The sequence below is a fragment of the Chiloscyllium plagiosum genome, chromosome 13 (assembly GCF_004010195.1).
Source record: "Chiloscyllium plagiosum isolate BGI_BamShark_2017 chromosome 13, ASM401019v2, whole genome shotgun sequence".
NCBI classification, from domain to species: domain Eukaryota; kingdom Metazoa; phylum Chordata; class Chondrichthyes; order Orectolobiformes; family Hemiscylliidae; genus Chiloscyllium; species Chiloscyllium plagiosum.
This window is the reverse complement of record NC_057722.1, coordinates 49,044,395-49,065,366: the sequence shown is the minus strand read 5'-3', so window position 1 is coordinate 49,065,366 and position 20,972 is coordinate 49,044,395. Positions and strand designations below refer to the sequence as shown.

At 39.2% G+C, this 20,972-nt stretch overlaps 1 protein-coding gene across 7 annotated transcripts in view; it reads right to left on the bottom strand.

Moving 5' to 3' along the window:
• mcf2l2 (MCF.2 cell line derived transforming sequence-like 2) overlaps positions 1–20,972 on the bottom strand; it is a 396,698-nt gene that overhangs the window by 75,369 nt on the left and 300,357 nt on the right. For 5 of the 7 annotated variants that reach the window (XM_043702332.1, XM_043702329.1, XM_043702333.1 and 2 more), the window contains exons 22-26: positions 19,695–19,916; positions 16,514–16,606; positions 13,501–13,579; positions 12,403–12,469; positions 6,192–6,301 (exon numbers count right to left, since the gene is read on the bottom strand). In XM_043702332.1, the coding sequence (XP_043558267.1) occupies positions 6,192–6,301; positions 12,403–12,469; positions 13,501–13,579; positions 16,514–16,606; positions 19,695–19,916 (571 nt within the window). Of the gene's footprint in view, positions 1–4,277; positions 4,475–6,191; positions 6,302–12,402; positions 12,470–13,500; positions 13,580–16,513; positions 16,607–19,694; positions 19,917–20,972 lie in introns of those variants that run through there. The other 2 variants (XM_043702335.1, XM_043702330.1) reach the window with 2 other exon arrangements.

The following is a 20,972-nucleotide window of genomic DNA, read 5'->3' as shown; positions in this document are numbered from 1 at the left end:
GCTTTGTGCAAAAAAGAGAACTGATTACTCTGCTGAAGAATTTAAGTAGCTAATCACAGGTAAGCTGTATCTTGAACAGACAGTCAATGCCAAATGTAACAAGCAACAAGGAATCTATTTCTGCAAAGAAGGCTAGCTGCAGACTTACAAAATTTTGGATTAAAGAACCTAAAAGAAATTCAACAGTGTCACACCATAGACCTGAAGGATGAAAATCTGTATAAGAATCCAGCCAGAACAATTCAGCAAAAGAACTTCAAAGAACAACATTGCATAAGGATCAAACCCTGGATATCAGAGACAGACACTGTTGGTTGGAATCACTCTGGTGGCACTTTGTAGTATAACTTAGAAAGTGTGTGTCACATCATTATAGCATGCTGTGCCTTTCATAAATGGAGCTGACAAAGTGTGGGGGATATCTTGCAGAAGAAATGGGGATGAATAGTAATCATCTGAGGATGAAGGTGAGGATGAGAATCAGGACATTGATTGCAAAGGACCACGATAGAGTTATACACTATTGAATGTGAAGGGCAAGATAAAACCCAACTTCTAGGCTAAACAAGATTCGCCAAGGCACTTTCCATCTTGACTTGGAAATATAGCATCATTCCTCAGCGTTGCAAGATCAAAATTCTGGGAGCCCCATCACAACAGGATTGTGGACAGAGCTACATCACACTTGGTACAGTGGTTCAAGAAGGCATCTGATCTCCACCTTCTCAAGAGCAACCAGGGATGGCCAATAATGTTGGCCAGTCAGTGATGCCCAGGTCCCACAAGTAAACAAAACAAGGCTGGGTGTGGACTTTCTTTCATAGTATTACTTTCTGTTGATTATGTGGCAAGAAACCTCATGACAGTCCAAAGTACCTGTAGCCCTGATTATTTCTACCATCGTGTCATAAAGTTATACATCCCCACAGAAACTGGCCCTTCGGCCCACCATTTCTGCATCAACCAACAAACACTAAACTATGCTAATCCTATTTACCTGCACTTCGTCCATAGCTTACTATGCCTTGGCATTGTAAGTGCTTGTCCAGCTGCTTCTTAAATATTGTGACAGCACCAGCCTCCACCATCATCTCTGGTAGACTGTATAACTTAATCAGAAACCCTCCCCCCACCCCAAACCTAACCAACACCCCCACCCCCTGACTTTCGCCAAACCTCCTTTGCTCCAGATTAAACAAACCAAGCTTATCCAGTTTTTCATCATAACTGACACTTTTCATCCCAGACAGCATGCTGGTGAATCTCCCCTTCACTTTCCTCAGTGCATTCACATCTTTCCAATAGTGTAGCAACCAGAACTGTGCCCTAACCAATGCTCTATGAAGTTATAAGATTTCCTTGCTCTTATATTCCATGCCCCTACTAATGAATGCAACCATCCAGTGGAGTGCTTCTTCACTACCCTGTTTACCTGTACTGACACCTTCAGGGATCAATGGACTTGTAGATCAAGATCCCTTTGTTCCTCAGTACTCCCTAGAGACACATCATTCATTATAGAGTCATAGTGTCAGAAATGTACAGCACAGAAAATAACCCTTTGGTCCAACTCGTCCATGCCAACCAAATATCCCAACCTAACTTAGTCCCACCTGCCAGCACTCAGCCCATATCCCTCCAAATCCCTCCTATTCATATACCTATCCAGATGCCTTTTAAATGGTCCAATTGTACTAGCCTCCACCACTTCCTCTGGCAGCTCATTCCATACACACAACACCCTCTACATGAAACAGTTGCCCCTTAGGTCTCTTTTATATCTTTCCCCCTCACCCTAAACCTATGCCTTCTAGTTCTGGGCTCCCCCACCCCAGGGAAAAGACCGTGTCTCTTTATCATATCTGTGCCCCTCATGATTTTGTAAACTTCTATAATGTCACCTCTCCGCCTCCGACGCTCCAGGGAAAACAGCCCCAGCCTATTCAGCCTCCCCCTATAGCTCAATCCTCCAACCCTGGCAACATCCTTGTAAATCTTTTCTGAACCCTTTCAAGTTTCACAACATCTTTCCAATAGGAAGGAGACCTAATTTCCTTACTAGACCTCCCAAAATGCATCACCTCATATTTATCAGGATTAAATTCCATCTGCCATTGATCTGCCCAACTTACCAGCTGATCAATATCATTTGTAGTCTGGTTCACTAATGTGATATCTGCCATTCATATCTGGTCTGGCCTACATGTGACTCCAGATGCACAGCAATGTGGTTGACTTTTAACTACACTCTATGAAATTAAATCTATTATGAAATCTCAACAAGAAGCAGCACAGATCACCTTGCATCGAACTAGACACTGGAAACAACAACAGTAAAACAGCTATGTGGACTCTGCAAAGTCCTCCTTATTGACTGCTAAGGGCTAGTGCCAAAATGGGAGCAGTGTCTGTTAGTCCAGTCAAACAATATTGTCCAAGGTATGATTCCATGAGTATGACTATGTCCCAGTTAACACCATCACCATCTGTTCTGTTCCACCGATGAAAGATCCAGCAGATGTGGTGACACAGTGATACAAAGGCAGGAGGGAGTTGCCCTGGTAGTCCTCAACATTGACTCTTGACCTCATGAACTCTCATGGCATCAGTTAAACATTGGTAAAGAAAACTCCTGTTGATTTGCCACGTATTGTCCTCCCTCAACTGTTGAATTAGTATTCTTCCATATTGAACAACACTTGGAGGAAGCACTGAGCATAACAAGAATGTAAAATGTACTCTGAATAGGCATTTAAATGTTAGCCATTAAGATTGGCTTGATTTGACAGCTATTCAGATCCTAAACAGCATAGCTGCTACACTGGCTCTGGAGCAGGTGGTAAGTTAACCAACAAGAGGGAATATCATACCATTTTCTCCTATAATGATACAAAAGGAGGGTCTCAGTATGGTGGAAGAGAATAAAAATGCTGTTAGAGGTGATGCAGGAGCGGGAGAGGTGGTGAGATTTCCCTAATGAGTTAGTAGGACGTATACATGGCAGATAGGGTGAACAGTTTGGGAGGATGAGGCGTATGAGAGTCATTGAATGGACATGCTTCACATAATAGTAAGAGTTACAGTTCATGAGCATTGATAAGAGATTTGTTTAGTTGGACAGTTAGAGTGAGTACTAATGCCCCTGTGAAGTGGCAGAGAGAACACTTAGTCTTATGGAATGCAGAGGTCATTTTTTTTGGCACAGAAGGGCATTTCTAATAAACTGGGACACCAGAAGTAACCTATGACACTAGCTCTGGCCATGCTGTCTGTGTCTGGTAGAATGGCCTCCCAGGAAATGCCCCTCACAGTCTGCTGCTTTACTGAGGACATAGCCCACAAAGGAAAGCTTGCACCCCATTTCCCTGCAGGGATTTGGAAATGCTGATGGATGAGATGCTGGGAAAGAGGGCCAGTTAAAAGTAGTGACCAATGTCAACAGAAGATGCACTTACAAGTAATGCTGGAAGTGAGAATATACATGTTTGAGAGGAAAATAGATAGAATCACTGTAAATACTTGTATAAATAATGTTGATTATGAAAAAAAATCACAGAATGCAAAGCAGCTAAATCATTGGTCATTGATGGCATATATTGAGGATTGAAGGATATCAAAGAGGTTTGGTGGCTCAGTAGTTAGCACTGCTGCCTCACCATACCAACGACCTGTGTTTAATTCCACCGTTGGGTGACTTCCTGTGTGGAGATTTCACATTCTCCCTGTATCTGCATGGGTTTCCTCTGAGTGCTCTTCAGTTTCCTCCCACAGTCCAAAGTTGTGCGACTTTGGTGGATTGGCCATGCTAAATTGTCCATAGTGTCCAGGGATGTGCAGGATAGTTGGATTAGCCATGGGAATTGCGGGATTACAGGAATAGGGTAGGGGTGTGTGTCTGAGTGGGATGCTGTACACAGGGTCAGTGTGGACATGATGGGTCAATGGCCCACTTCCACGCTGTAGGTTTCTATGATTTTGTAAGGAGCTTGCAATGACTCTGACATCATTTTTCAATGCTCCTTAGAAATCAAATTGTGTTAAGTAATTGCAGGTCATCAATGTAAAACATCTGTTTAAGGACATGAAGGATGGAAGAAGTAACTGAAGACACAGGTTAGCCAAACATCATTTATGAACAAATATTTAGAATCTATCATTTGTGATTACATTAGTAGACATGAATGAAATACTGAAGAACTGCCAGCATGAAATTGCTAAAAGCGGCTGAGTACAGTAATATTTATTCCACTAGAAGTACAGTGCTTCTTTATGTAAAAGCAGAAGTGAAGGGGTGGCATCAGCTCTGAAGTATTTCCCGGACATCAGGATTTATTAAAGAAGTGACTGATTGTATAGACAAAAATAATGCATTATTAATGCAACAGAATGCATTAAAACCCGGCTGTGATCCAGAAACGCAGGATTAGGAATAATGTGTTTTGTTTGGATTGAGAAGGGTTGAAAATTCTGTACCCTAGAATCAAAAGTAGACCCATAAGGTTAATTATTCATGACCTGATTGGTGGAAAAAGCAAAGTTGAAGTGAATTAAGCAGTCTTAGTATCTATTATTTGCCAAGTTCAAAATCTCCATTGTTGACTTGGTCCCAGTATTTTACCAAGAGAAAACTAATACCGAAGTGAATGAAGATATTATCCATATGACATTCTTTAGAGAAAGGTAAATGAAACTTTCTATTACATCAGCAACTGACTTTTAAATGCTGATTACACCATGCAAAATTAACCATATTTCACAAAAGGTGAAGCAGTTAGAGTTAAAAATGGACAATAGGAGTCAACGTACTAATTGTATCTATAATGGGAATACACTTTTACATTGCTTTAGCTGCACTTTCAAAATATTCTCAGAGCCAGGTGCATAGCAAGGGAACAGTAATGAAGCAAAGCAGGCAATCAGCACCAGTTTCAGTAAAGACTCCCTGAATTTATAGATATGTTTCATATTCATAAATCTTGTACCAATATAACACAATAGCATAAGTATAAAACATAGGAACATATAAATTAGGAATGGGAGTAGGCAATTCAGTCCTTTGAGCCCACTCTGCCATTTAACATGATCATGGCTGATCTTACCCTGGTCTCAACTCCATTTTCCTGCCTGCTTCCAATAGCCTTTTATTCCATTATTCATCAGAAACACATCTATTTCTTTCTTGAATCTGTTAATTGATTCTGCCTCCACTGCACTCCGGGACAGTGAGTTCCATGGATTCATAACCCACTGAAAGAAGTTGTTTCTCCTCATCTCAGTTTTGAACCCACCCCTTTTCAATCTATATGTATGCCCTCTTGTTTGAGACTGTCCCAAAAAGGGGAACATCTGTCTCACTTCCACCTTATCTCCTTTAGCATTTTATAAAGCTCAACCAGATGCCACCCTATTCTTCTGAACCCCAGCAAGTACAAGCCCAAGCTACTCAACCACTCTTCATATGACAGCCCTTTCATTACTGCAATGAATCTGGTGAACTTCCTCTGAACCATTTCCAGTACCACCACTTTGTTCATCAAGTAAGGAGACTAGAGCCTGACAAAATATACCATATGTGATCTCACCAATGCCTTGCACAATTGTAATAACACTTCTTTATTTTTATAATCCAGTCCTTTTGCAATAAATGCCAGGATTCCATTTGCCTTTCTATGCTGCACCTGCATACCCACTTTCTGTGATTCATGCACAAAGACACCCAGATCCCTTTGCACTGACACACTTTGAATCTGCTTTCCTTTTAAATAATAATTTGCTCTTTTGTTTTTCTGGCCAAAATGGGCAGCCTCACACTTATCCACATTAAACTCCATCTGCCAGATTTTAGCCCATTCTTCGAGAAGGCTAGATATGCCATTTCCCTTATCTATCTTGCTAGTTACATCCTCAAAGGTTTGTCAAGTACAAATTTTCATTTATGAAACCATGCTGACACTGGTGAATTCAGCTTTGTTTTTCCACTTGTTTTATCAAAACATTCTGGAAATATCTCCAATTTGCAAACATAAATGTGGGCATGCTTATAATAGTCATCTCTACATAAACTTTCATGTTTTGAGTTGAAAACTGGTTCAATATTTATTGGCATTCACATAACACATTGTTAATATTTTGAGTTAATACTTTATTGCCTGAATAAAGTCAGGATAATAAAACAAAGTGAATACAATTACCTCTCTTTTGTCTATTATTGGAGCTTGAGATTTCATTTTGCCTTTCAACTGTTTCAGAACTTGACGAATCGCATTTGTTGTCTTGTTGTAAAGATGATTTCCTTGTATATCTGTGGAAGAAAAATTGTTAAGGTTTAATTTGTGAACTTAACTGATTGTCATGTTAAATCTTTTCATGCCATGCTGGTATATAAGATGCTGACCCTGGTGAACTGAAACAAGCACTCAATTACAGACCTGTATCTTTGTGACTTTTCACAAATTTAAGGAATGAACTGTGTCTTAATAATCACTCTCTGTCATCCAAAATTCTTGCTGTGAAGATTGACTGCTATTAATTAATTTAATTGGTATCAATTATTTTGGGGTTTTATTGTATTCAAGTTAATATCTTTGAATATCATAGTATTAGTGAAGAACGCAAAAGCTTCATATGACCTTTCACTGGGTAGTAAATTATGTTGTGAAACATTTTGGGCTATTTGCATATAATAGCATTTGCTCATTGTAGTTAACCTCAAATCTTTATATATTATAAAATTTCATATGGAAATTTCTTCAGAACACATATTGATCATTCTAGATTGTCAAATTAAAAATGTTTTTTTAAAATATTGAATAAACATCTTATTTCTTAGAAATGTATAAAAACAGGAAGTATAACTCCTTCCCAAAATATATCTAATATTGTGTTCATCATAAGGCCATAGAAGATTCATTCTCCTTTCACATGCTTCACTTGGCAAACTTGCTGTTCAATATGCCTATTTTTCTCCAGTGACACTATGCTATAAGATGGTGACAGAACTGAATCTTAGTGTAATTTGTAATATGAAATGTGAAATGGCAACAAGTAAGAATGCTGATTTGCTTATGGACATACTGAACTTTTAATTCCAACATGCACCTTTTAAAAGAGGGCTGCTACAGCCAAAAGGTGAATGTGGATGTCACTTCAGTCTCTATGAGCCCATGGAATGGCTCCATCCTCTCTCAGCATGAAGCCATCTCCTGCACCATGTTTATGTTTTACCCATTACAGAGATACACACAAAAAAAAGTTAAAGAATTTTACTGCAAGCCCTGACGTGTGTATTAATAGACTGGCATACTAGTGTTTTTCAAACCATTTGCAAAGCCAAGCATCTTGCATTCAACTGCTCAACCACCAAAGTCAATACTACAAATCCCATCCAATGGAACAGCCAAAATATTCTACTATTGACTCTTCAGAAATAACTCAGAGGCTAATTTACATAGAATTCTTCAGCTATAATCTTTTCTTTGGACTTGTTTTTTATTCCTAATCTGTGTGCATGTGCACTTGCAATTATTTCTTCTTGCAGTTAGTGACTAACAAACACATTCTTTTGTTAACAGAAGAAAGCCTGGTTAAATTGGTGTCTTTTAAAATGTAACTTCATTTAGTGCAGGAAAAAGTTACCTACAAGGGAAAGGATCCATTGTAAATCAGCCTTGTTACAATCAACCGAAGGAGTGGGTGCATGAAGAAGGGGAGCCAATTCATCCCTTCTTATCTGAGAACTTAATGTTTTGGAATATCTAATATCTTCGAGAAGCACAACAAATTGGGAAAATCAACATTGAACTGGTTCTTACAGCCAGAAATGTGATAGGTAGAGAAATCCAACCTATTTCAAATTGCAGTATAATTTTTTGCATTTGCAATATCTATCCTTCACTGTGTGACCAGCACATTGAAAGTTGTTTACTGCAGCAAGCAATTGAACTAAAATGCATCTGCTAACACCAGAGGATGTATCTTTATGGGTTTCTAATCACCAGTTTGCAAAGACATTATCCATGTGCAGGTATGCATTTACTATGAAGTAAATATATAACACTCAACAGCAGCTCTGAAAAAAGATCCATTTCCTGAAAGATTGATTTTCTTTTTCTCTCCATAGATGCTGCCAGATCTGCTGAGTATTTCTAGAATTACCTGTTTTGCTTCCAGAGTTCCAGAATCTGCAGTATTTTGTATTTGTAGCAAACCTTTTAATTGATTGTTTTCAAAAGTTTATGATAAGATAAAAAGCTTGGCAGCATGTGCAAATAATTTGTGTCTACCAATTGTGATGCTGGGAACCTCAGTGGAAAGCTTTTGATTTGAATCATCCACTTGGTATTCTGTTCAAATGCTGCAGTCTTATCTTTTGAACTTGTGTGTTGGGGTTTGTCATAGAGTCATTATTAATAATGGGAATATTCATGGAACCTCTTCCTCTTGTTTATTCGTATACTATAGTCCATGATTTGTAGCGCAGAAATGCAGAATTTTAATGGATCCATTGTTTGTGAATCACTTAGCACCATTCCACATTGGTTCCACTATGTAGCATGCAATAGTCCAATGTTGTATCTTCACCAGGTTGATACTTCAATTCGTGAAGTAGATATTGATGCAATTCATCTTCATTTTTCATTGAGCCAGAGTTGTTACCCTGGCTAGATGGAAAAGAGAAAATGAGGGCTATGTCTGGTATGAAGTTAAAGACTGTGTTGGATACAAGTCTGTTGCTTTTGATCACTCAGAGCACTTCATGAATGCCCAGTGATGAGCTCCTGGATCATCTTTGGCACTTAACATGGTGGTGGTACCCTACACCATTAAGGAAAGTGCTCTTATTCTGAAGGTGAAACTTTGAGTGGAATTTTCTCAGGGTTGGGACAACTTTCAGGATATGGCCCAGACTTGTTATCACTTGTTACAGTCGGTGTACAAGGTGTAAGAGGCCATCTGTCAGTGCACTATCCAAATGAGGATAACAGGTGGATTCCTGTAGCACCAAGACTAGTAATGTTTAAAACCAGGTAGTTCTCTTGGAAGGAGAAAGTGAGGACTGCAGATGCTGGAGATCAGAGCTGAAAATGTGTTGCTGGAAAAGCGCAGCAGGTCAGGCAGCATCCAAGGAGCAGGAGAATCGACGTTTCGGGCATAAGTGCTCTCTTGGAAGAGATGGATGCTGCCATAGCAGAATGGGAAGCATGAGAATCCATTTTGAGAATCCCTTTGAAGAGGCTAATTTAAAATAAAACTCTGGACACAGCTGCCAGGCCTGCTAATTAATTATGTTCTGATGCTTGTTGGAGGGATGGGGTAGGGGATAAGCAAAATGCCTCAAAGGATCCTCAGTAATTGGTTGATGTGACTATACTATGGCTTTAGGAGGTGTATTATGCCCTTTGTTTTAAGAGAAGATGGTTTTCATAATGAAAACCAAAAAAGTAAACAGCTTGTGAAGTCTTGATTTTTTTTGTGTTGGAACAATAGAAGCAGCCTGTATGGGGTGTGGTCAAACTCCCACAGAACCAGGATTTTTAATTTCAATAGCAATTGTTGCTGGGGTCTCAGCAGGGTTTGGGACTGCAGTACATCTCTCCCTGTTACACCCTCTCAGAATTTTCTCTTGATTTTTTTTCCTTCTGGGCTGCTAGAATTGCGACTGACCATCTATTTTATTGACTTTGACTTTGCCATTGCCAAGGGTGTGTTTATAGGATGTTACTATATTGGAACAGTTACTGTTTAGTAGTAAAATAATCTATTATTCTGTTAAGCTTTCCAATAGAGTTTAGTTATTCCAACTTCCTCTTTCTTTTGTTTATTTTAACTCTAGTTTATGAATAAAGTGTGTTTTCCTTCAAGTTTGACCAATTGAATTGCATCCAGAATGAAGTGCTTCTCACTTGCCTCTAAAATAGGAAAAATTTAGGGTATAGGCTATCTTCTTAATGTATTTTCAGGGGGTCTGGTCTGATCCATAACATTGACAATTCAGCCAGAGGTCCTGATAGGCTTGACATTCAATGATGGGCCTGCCCACTACTGGGAAGATTCTATTGGCATCTCCAGTCAATCTGAAAATGTGAAGCTAATTATTGAAATTACCTATAAATGCTGGATGGATAGCATCTGCAAGTGACAAACCTCCTCCATGAAGTTCACCTGAAGTAACAGCACATTGGACTAATGACCTAATAACTGAATTTTTGTCTGCTCTAAACTTTAAACCTGCCCTCACATGACTCGGAAGATTCCATTCTTTGTCTCTAAGGGAACTGTGAAGTGGTTACTACTACCAATGCTGGCATGAACTGGTGCATCTGTGACAAGTTGATTGCTGAAGATGTGTTCAAGTATGTTTTTTCTTAACGCTTGTCATACCCTAGTACCAGACTAGCAGCTATGCCCTTCAGAACATATGTAACCCATAAAAAGACATTATATGTTGCTAATGCCATTTATATAACATTTTAATACATGTGTACAGCTATATTTATATCCCCTCACTCAGTCATCTGCAGTTATAAAGTTGCAGAATGGGCAAGAAGCATTCAAATAATCCTTGCAAAATGATTAGAACTTCCTCCCATGTCACGAAGCAGCACTAAAAGTCAAGACGTGGATCGAGTCAATACTCTATGTAAAAGCAAAAACATTGTGGATGTTGAAAACCTGAAGTTTACACAAAAAAAAGTGATGGAGAAACTCAACAGGTTGGGTAACATCTGTGAATTGAGAAACAGTGTGAGTGTTTCAAGTCCAGTCCACTGTTCTTCAGAACTCAAGACTCTTCTAAAGCTTTCCTCCTTGCTGTTTACCACACCATGAATTTTTCTGCAAACTTACTGATCATAACTGCTACTTTCATGTTTAAATTATTAATGTACACAACAAATAGCAAGGTGTCCAGCACTGAATCCTGTGGTATACCACTGGACACAGGCTTCCATTCATGAAAACAAACTTCATCCATCATCCTCTGTTTCCTTCCTCTATGCCAATTTTGGATCCAATTTACAAAATTGCTATGGAACCCATGGGCTCTTACCTTCTTGGCCAGTCTCCCACATGAAACCTTGTCAAAAGCTTTACGGAAGTCCACATAGACAACATCCACTGGATGACCCTTATCTATAAATTTAATCGCCTCCTCAAAAAAACTCAATCAATCCTGTCAGACATGATCTGTCCAAGTCAAAGCCATGCTGACAATCTTTGATTAATACTGCCTCTCCATGTGGAGATTAATATTGTTGCTCAAAACATTTTCCTCAAGTTTCCCTACCACTGATGTTAGGCTATTGGCTAATGGTTCATTACTTATTCCCAATACCCTTCATGAATAATGTTACCACATCAGCTGACCTCCACTCTACTGGCACTTGAACAGTAGAGAACAGAATTTGAAAATTAATGTCAGTTTATATTCAATTCCTCTCATAATAAAGGATAGCATCATGCTTAGCATCCTTGATTATGTACTGTATGCAGTCCTGCATTCTAGCCTTTTCTTATTCAATCACCGGAACACCCCCTCATGTAAGTCATTGATGTAAATTGTAAAAATTTAACGTCCCAGCACAGACATATGCAGGACATTCAGTCCTTTAAGCATATCCTGCCAATCAGATATTTACACATACCATCTGCTTTTTGCCAATCTATCTTCTATTTACTATTCAAGCTAATATTTTGCCTTCTACGCCATGAGTTTTTATTTTCTGTGATAACTTTTTATGACACTTTATCAAATCAAATGCCTTTTAGAAATATAAATGGGTATGATAGAGATCCCTTTGGTACTAACATTTGAGTCAGTTTGTTCCTCTTTAACGCCATTTTCTAGTCATCTTTTCTGATGCCAGTCTAAAAATTAGCAAGTAACTGAAACAGAAATTGCTGGAAAACCTCAGCAGGTCTGGTAGCTTCTGTGAAGAAAAATCGGCATTAATGTTTTGGGTCGCGTGACACTTCCTCAGAACTCAAGTAACTGCAAGTAACTCATCTCAGTTTCATAGCTTGACACAGTAGACTTCGAATTTGTGATAGTTGAGTTTAGCATGGCATCATTAACTTGTTTCTGCAAATTGAAAGGTGGATGTTCAATCTAGATACAGGCTCTCTTGAAAGAAAATGAGTTGAAAGAAGGGTTTCCGAGGAAGGAATCTTCCAGTGTAAATTAATAGCACTGGTTAGGAAATTTACATTTTTAAATATTAGGGGAAATTTAAACTGACAATAAGTACACCATTTCAATACAGTGAATTCTACATAGCAGCTGTGACTAAACGCTGATAATTAATATCAATGATCAGAAAAGATAAAGCTCAGGAATCTCTTATAATGCAGTCAAGTAAAACACTACAATTGTTAATTACAAAAAATGACCTGACAACATATTACCTGTTGGGTGTGTTCAGTGGAGCCTGGTAAACATGTTCCTGTATCCTCTGATTTAACTGACTTGCTTCTTTCATACAAATGAGAAAGGAAAATATTTTTATACAGAATTTGTTCCAATAGACCATTCTTCCAGGAATCTTCAATCTATTCATATTTGGACTTTTGGATAGCTTTCCTGTTCCTGCATATGACACTTACACATTACTCGGATGCAGTGAGAATAGAAAAATTGGGCAGCAAGCAACACTTGTAAAGGCATCCAATTTTCTGTTCAGTTAAATTAGTGGTTGCTAGAATTGAGTGGACTTTGCCACAAATATACCTTTCTCTGATTTCCCTTGTGTCAGAGTGCCCAGGTGATCTGATTGCATCAGGTGCAGAAGCAGGGAAATCTATCCTTTAATATATCTGAGACATCAAATCAAGCTATATTGATTGTTAATTGATATAAACTCTAAGAATGCAATTAAACATTAAGTCTGTAACATCAACAAGCCTCAAACAAAACTTGTACTTGGCAAGATTCTCTTTGCCTATAGTCATGGTCAAGTGGAATGGGGCTCCAATCAAAGCAGTTCATTTGGGTATTAATTAACACGCTGAAGTTGAGCTGGATAAGTATCAGGATAGGAATGGAACTTGGTGTTAGAAAGCAAGTATAAATGGTCATTTTTTATTTACAGATTTATAATTAATCTGTTCACATGTTATGATACACCTTTGGTAAACGGGCAGGAGGCTGGAAGAACACAGCAAGTCAGACTGCATCAGGAGGTGCAGAAGTTGATGCTTTGGGGACTTGCAAATAAAGGGGGGGATCCGGCAGATGGTGAAGTGGGGATAGGTGAAAACAGTTGAGGGTATGACCTAGTTGGTCAATGAGTCCCATTGCACCTCCTGATGCTGCCTGGTTTGCTGTGTTCTTCAGCCTCCTGCCTATTTACTTTGGATTCCAGCATCTCCAGTTTTCTTTTGTCGATAATACACCTTTGGGGCAGATGGACATGAACCTAGACCTCTATGGGGCACTAAGATAGGGACACTTCCATTATGCCAGAAGACCTACCATTCCTAGCTATATATTTACATTTTATTTACCTCTGTAAGCTTGCAGTTGTCCTGTCAGTACTTTCCGGATTTCAGAAACCCAAAGGTTCTTCAGTTCTACAGATGATGCCTGTAATTAGGTGTACATTTTCAAATTGGATACAAAATTAAAAAATTAAATGACAACAAATGGCTTAAAAAGAGTTGGGAATTATTTCCACTACAATCACTTAGTTTCATGTTGCAACTCTAGCAGCTGGGGCAGAAATTGTTTGAGAAGGCATTTTCCTGTCTGCTTGCCTGTACCAACTCCAACCACTTTCAGGAATTTCCATCAAAAGTAATGGGGAAACTATCACTGTTAAGAAACTGCTAAGGTGGACGTGGTAGCATGTTGGTGATGTCACTGGACTAGTAATCCAGAGGCCCAGACTAATGATCTGGGGACAATTTCAATTCCCACAATTGCAGCTGGTGTAATTTAAATGTAGTTAGAAGTTATTTTCATAATGGGGCCCTGAACTTGTCATAAAACCCATCTGGTACAGTAAAGTATTGGAGGGAAAGAAATCTGCTGCTATTACCTGGTCTGGCCCACATGTGACTTCAGGTTCACAGAAATGTGGATGATTCTTTAATAGTCATTTTTAATTTTCTTTTAGATTAGATTACCTACAGTATAGAAACAGGCCCTTTGGCCCAACAAATCCACACCGATCCTCTGAAGAGTAACCTACCCATACCCATTCCCCTACCCTATGATTACTCCTGACTAATGCACCTAACACTATGGGCAATTTTAGCACAACAAATTCATCTGACTTGCACATCTTTTGGATTGTGGGAGGAAACCAGAGTACTCAGAGAAAACCCATGCAGACACGGGGAGAATGTGCAAACTCCACACAGACAGTCACCTGAGGTGGAAATCGAACCCAAGTCCCTGATGCTGTGAGGCAGCAGTGCTAACCACTGAGCCACCGTGTCACCCCTAATGGCCACATACATCACTCACATTAAGAACAATTAGGGATGGGGAACAAATTATGATTTTGCCAGCAACATCCACGTCATGCAAACGTACAAATTAGGAGCAAAAGCAGGACATTCAGTCCTTTAAGCATATTCCACCATTTGATAAGATCATGCCCTATTTGATTGTGGCCTCAACTCCATTTTCCTATTTATCCTCTATGTTTTTAGACCCCTTTGTTAGTTAAGAATCTATCTAAATCTCCCTTAAAAATATCAATGAGCCTGCTTCCACTGCTCTCTGTGGAAGACAATTTCACGTGACCATGATTGAAAGAAAATATTTCTCCTCAGCTCCATCTTAAATTCCCCTTACTCTTAGACTGTGCCCTTCAGATCTAGTCTCTCCCACAAGGGGAAACATCCTTTAAGCATTCACCCTACTAAGTCCTCCAAGGACCATATTTATTTCAATGACCTTATATATTTCTAAATTTTCTAACCTCCAAAGGATACAGGCAAAAACCAATTCAACCTTTTTTTCAGAGGATGACACCTTCATGCCAGGAAAGAACTTAGAAAAAGAGCTCTCATTAATATAAAGTGACATCTTCACATTAGCTGACAGATGGCTTAGCTTTTAGATCCCAACAATGTTGAATGTTATAAGCCAACATTGTGTTCTTAGCATCCAGCTACAATAGTACTAAATGGTTAAGACGAAAGGATGCACTACTATGTTATTTGTAAACATTTAGAAGGGCAGTACCCTGGAGATCAAGACTGGAGCTATAAACACGAAATGCTGTAATAATTAGTATCAGCTGAGAAAGTATCAGGCCTAATGGGCATTACTTCCTGATGGTGGGTTTCCCACCCATTGAAATGCCTGTAAGGAACATCTTCCTGCCATTGCCAGCTGCCCCGCAGCCACAGTGTTAATTGGTCGGAGCTGAGACCTGTTCCTCTCACCTGGGAGGAAGTCAGAGAGCTAGCAACTAATGAAACCAGGGGCTTCAGCCACACCAGCTAATGTAATGGCCACCATTGAAGAAAACAGGGCTCTACAGCTAGTATAAGATAGGTTAAAGATAATTTAAAGTATCACAAAGATCATAGTGAAGAAAGGGAACCCCCTCTGAGGTAAATGCTGGACATTGAGCTGCCTTCTCTGCAATTGGCCTCTTCTTTAAATGAAACAAAACTTGTCCTCTAGGCTGTTGTTAGGATATTGTCTGTGACCTCCCCACCCGAGGGAGATTTTGATCCACTTTTGGTAAAATGCAGACACCCTGTTTAATGCTATTACATAGCAATGAAACACTGCATTTGATACTCCAGTGCCAACTCTGACGGCACATTTGCCTACATTGTTAATATCTGAAATCTCCAATCAAATTGGGATAGGCTGTTGAAATGGTAGCAGAGACTTGTCTCACCAATTGTTCTATTGAATTTTTAACATTCCTTTTTGAGTATCTTAGAGACTTGCCCACTGGAAGGCAATGGGCTCCCTCTTGAAAACTAACAACAAGTAAATTAGGATTTAATGATATCTTCGGGATATGACTGCAATTTCAACGAAGGCTTGCATGTTGAAGCTATTAATGACTGCTTCACCAGACTACAAGTATGGCAAAAGGAATTAGTAATAAAATAAACTTTTTAAAAAGCTTTCTCATGCTGTGTTATGTCACATAGGAATGATCCTCTGAACCAAGAAGTAAACCTTGTGCATTTCCTCACTTTTAGCCTCAACACCCTCTTCCACTCTACCCCCACATCTTTCCCTAACCACGTATATGAGTATAAGGTTTCATCTACTTGGGTCCCAACAGTGGTCTCCTGACTCCCAAGATCCTGCTTTTGACTATATGCCAGCTACTGCTTCCCATCAGATATAGGTAGTAGACCATGAGGTATTATTCGAAAAATGCTTAAATTACTCCTAGGGCCTCAATTCTGGAGGGCTGAACAGTTTACCATCTACTTCAATCCCCACCCACACAATACCCTTTGTGAGTCAAAGTCAGCTATAAACTTTATAATTTAAGTAATAAAACTACAATGTGCAGTTTTCAAAATGATTTACCTGAATAATGTACACTTCCTCTCTGCCATTGTACCAGATTTCAAACTTCTTAATGTCTCCTTTTACATTTTCTGTGATACCAACAGCACTCATCTGAAATCATAGTGTGCACATTGTTGGTTAGAGTGGGTCAATGTGATGAAATTCATGCGTGTAGTTCAAGAAATCTACATTCTTTTCTAATAATATTTCTGCATTACATTTTTAATAATTGTTAAAGTTATCAGCAGAAAGTGAAGCTATTTTGATGATTTGCTTGGGGCAGAGATTATCCATCTCTAAAGAAGATTTTACATTCTCTTTTTAAACATGACCCTAAAGTGACTATCCTGGCACACATTTTGGCAGCTCACTCACTGATGCACTCCAGTATTAATGTGGGGTAAAAGGAGGATATCGAAATAGTGTAAAGTATTAATGATTATTGTTGGAAAAAAGTCTGATGTAATTTGCATTGTGTTTAAACATACAATATTATTGTCACAGTTTTTCATTCAAACCTATGCAAAGGAGCAAATATCTACTTTTCTTGGATTCTTCTTAATTACTTGCACCTTTGAAGGAATTTTTATCAGAGCTGAAAAAAAAAGAATATCAACAATCCTAGATGACCAGTGCATTGTCCCATTATAAATCGAATGATAGTCCAGATGAAGACCTGAGGAATTAGATAATGGTTTAGGTCGCACCAGATTCTAGCCTCTGCCTCTTTCATCCAGCATCTCTGCCAAAATCTGGTTGCATTTTGTCAGAAAGGATAATGTTGGGTGGGCAGGGTTTTCCATGCTCAGATTTTCTCAGTCCAGCCTGAGATCTGTCAACTGTCAAATAGTCAGTGAAAGCAGTTATTATGGATTCCTAGCTGGAAGAAATAGAACTCACCTGAGAATTCAGAAATGAGATTTAGACTGAACTTCCTATAAATGGTTGAACTCCTTGAGCACTCATTAGATCCATGACAAAAGAGGGTCAAAGAGACCACACAAAAAAAAAGCTGGAACAACGAAAAGTGTAAGACTGAACAACTTATTCTCCCTCTTCTGATTTAGGGAGTGCTATGTTCAAATAGTTCAGACACCATACAATGGCCCAGACAGTCCTGTGTCTGGATAGTCTTTGGAGCATTGCAGATCCTAGAACTGTACATTGATATCACATGGACTCCTTGGCACAACAGATTTTATGAAAATTCCAGGAAATCAAAAATTTCAATGGTCAATTTGTCTGCATTTGGAATCCTCCCTGAAAGGCCTATAAGGTAAGAAGCTTCAGGTGTCCCAACTGAGTTAACTGGGAAAAGGTTAAAGAATTAAAAGCCTACTATAACTCCTGGGTAACTATTAAGCTAAAGCTCCAAGTCACTATTGATTCCACCTCCCACCTTTCCAAGTACATCTTCCCCTGACCCCTGACAGAACTCTTGGGCAGAACCCTCAATCCAACCCAACGATCCCTGGACCAGATCTGCTTGATCTGAAAATATCTATAACCTGACACCCTTCCCCTTCTTAAAATCTCCCCCACCCTGTCCCCTGCCACCAATCTATCTGCTCTATCTATAAATTTAAACCTTTTGCCAGTCTGACCCCACATATACCTGCCTTTCCCCCACCAGGCTGACCACCATACCAGGAGTAAGTGAGGACTGCAGATGCTGGAGATTAGAGTCAAAAAGTGTGGTGCTGGAAAAGCACAGCTGGTAAGGTAGCAGCCGAGGAGGAGTGTTGATGTTTTGAATGTAAGCTCTTCATCCTGATGAAGAGCTAATGCTCAAAGCGCGTCTCTCCTGCTCCTCAGATGCTGCCTGACTGGCTGTGCTTTTCAAGCACCACACATTTTAACCACCACATCTACATGTGCATGAAACTTTCTTCACCAGCCAACACCCCCATTGCTTCATTGCTAAATCATAAGAAATGCTGTCAAAAAATGGTTCATAGTACATATGTTTTACAACATAGGTTTTGGGACTTAGAAATTGAAGTGTCAAATATAAAAACTGGCATTAGCCCTGAAATAAATACAATTCAAACATATTACGATTAAAGCCATCCCTATACTTGTCTTAACAAGTCAGATGAAGAGATGTAAACACTTGAATAATGGATGAGCTATTGTTAGGTTTATGGTAGAACTGAAGGGTGTTTACTCACAGATGGCAGTTGCAGCTTGATTTGACAAAGATTGCATCCCACTGAATGGAGACAGCTAGCAGTAGGAATTGCTTGTTAGTCAGGCCTGCCCTTAAGATTCTTACCTGTTACATTTACCATTTGGAAGATATGTGGGGCTCCATCTCAGTTTGGATGCATGAGGAAAAAACATTTGGATTTGCTTAATTTGTAGCTAGAAAAATAAATCCACAGTGGACCTCACAGAGATTTATGTCCAAAAACACTGAGCAGAATGAGCTTAGAAGGCAATGAGAACAAAGTTCTGCCAGCAACCAGAACAAAGGGTTGAGGCATCACAGTAGGATTATTTAACCAAAATCCAATAATACAGTCACTTAGAGAAATAGCTGATATATCAAACAGAATTAAAGTGAATTCTGGAGGGCTATGGCATATTTTTTGGTGGATCCCAACAGATTCGATTGAACTGTCAAGATTGCAGTAATGTATAAGGGAATTATTGGGAGTTGGAGTAAAAAGCACAATTAAGTTCATGGCTTAAGTAGTTATAAAATATCAAAATAAGTTACAAACACTTGCTTTGAGTAATTATATTATGATTTACAATAGGTTTGTTCCTGTATAAAGTGTAAATCTTGTGCTGTAGTTCTGTCAGTTAAGTATGGAGTGGTTTGGATTCTTTCTTGTTAAAAGTCTCTAACAGGAGCATAACAGAACATCACAATGTCTTTTGGTTAAGATATACAAAAAGGTCCCATCGATTATCTCAGGTGAATATAAACGATTCCATAAAACTGTTGTGATCAATATCAGAGCAGTTCTTTCTCGTGTCCTGAATAATATTTATCCCTGAACCAACTTCATTAAGAACGATACCTCATAATTATCTCTTTCGTGGTTGTCGGGGCTTGCTGTGCACAAACTGATTGCTGAAATACTTCCATTAAAAGTGACACTGTTTAAAATGCACTTCATTGGGTTCAGGAGCTGCTGATTTGGAAGAAGCTACCGACATTCACATTTTTCTGTTTATATTGCTGATGTACCTTCAATGAATGCTTAAAACTGTATGAGGGAGATTTCTCATGTCCATCTGCATTTTCCTCTCGTTTCTTGCAGAATAGCAGCAATTTTGTATAAAGGAAAAGATGCCTTTGCATTGGTTTGAATCGTGCCAAATCTTTGACCTTGCTGTGAACCTTTTTGTGGTCTGTCCAGACATTGAAAGAGCCTTGCATCAATAACTTCCCAAGGTCATTTAGGTTTCCCTGTGAAAATAACGAATTTCCAAAGGTAAAGCAAAATTAATGCACCACAGGACAAGAATATAAGGTATTCTTTTAAATATCCAATATACATTCATCCATGGGACGTAGCCATTACCAGTCAGCAAGCACATTAAACCATAAGATGTAGGAGCAGAGCTGGGCCTTTCAGTCTGTTCTGCCTTTCAATTAGGTCATGGCTGATCTGACTTACCTCCACTTTTCTGCCTTTATCCCTACAACTCTTGAATCTGTTACTGATTAAAACTCTATCTTACAAACCTTATTGAGTTCTTTGAGAAGGTGACCAAACAGATGGATGGGGGTAAAATGGTAGATTTGGTGTATATGGATTTCAGTTAAGTATTTGATAAAATTCCCCACGGTACACTATTGCAGAAAATACAGAGGCATGGGATTGAGGATGATTTAGTGGTTTGGATCAGATATTGGCCAGCTGTTAGAAGACAGCAGGTAGTGGTTGATGGGAAATGTTCATCCTGGAGTTCAGCTACTAATGGTACCACAAGGATCTGTCTTGGGGCCATTGCTGTTTAGCATTTTTATAAATGATCTGGATGAGGGCATAGAATGATGGGTTAGTAAATTTGTGGATGACATTAAATTCAGTGGAGTTGTGGATAGTGCGGAAGGATATTGCAGGCTACAGTGGGTCATAGATAAGCTGCAGAGCTGGGCTGAGAGGTTAATGCGGAAAAGTGTGAGGTGAATCACTTTGGAAGGAGTAACAGGAATACTGGGCTAATGGTAAGATTCTTGGTAGTGTGGATGAGCAGAGAGATCTTGGTATCCATGTGCATAGATCCTGAAAGTTGCCACCCAGGTTGATAGGGTTGTTAAGAAGGCATATAATGTGTTTGGTTTTATTGGTAGAGGGGTTGCGTTTCAGAGCCATGAGGTCATGTTCAGCTGTACAAAACTACTGGTGTAGCTGCACTTAGAGTATTGCTACAGTTCTGGTCGCCACATTATAGGAAGGATATGGGAGCATTGGAAAGGGTATAGAGGAGATTTACTAGGATGTTGCCTGGTATGGAG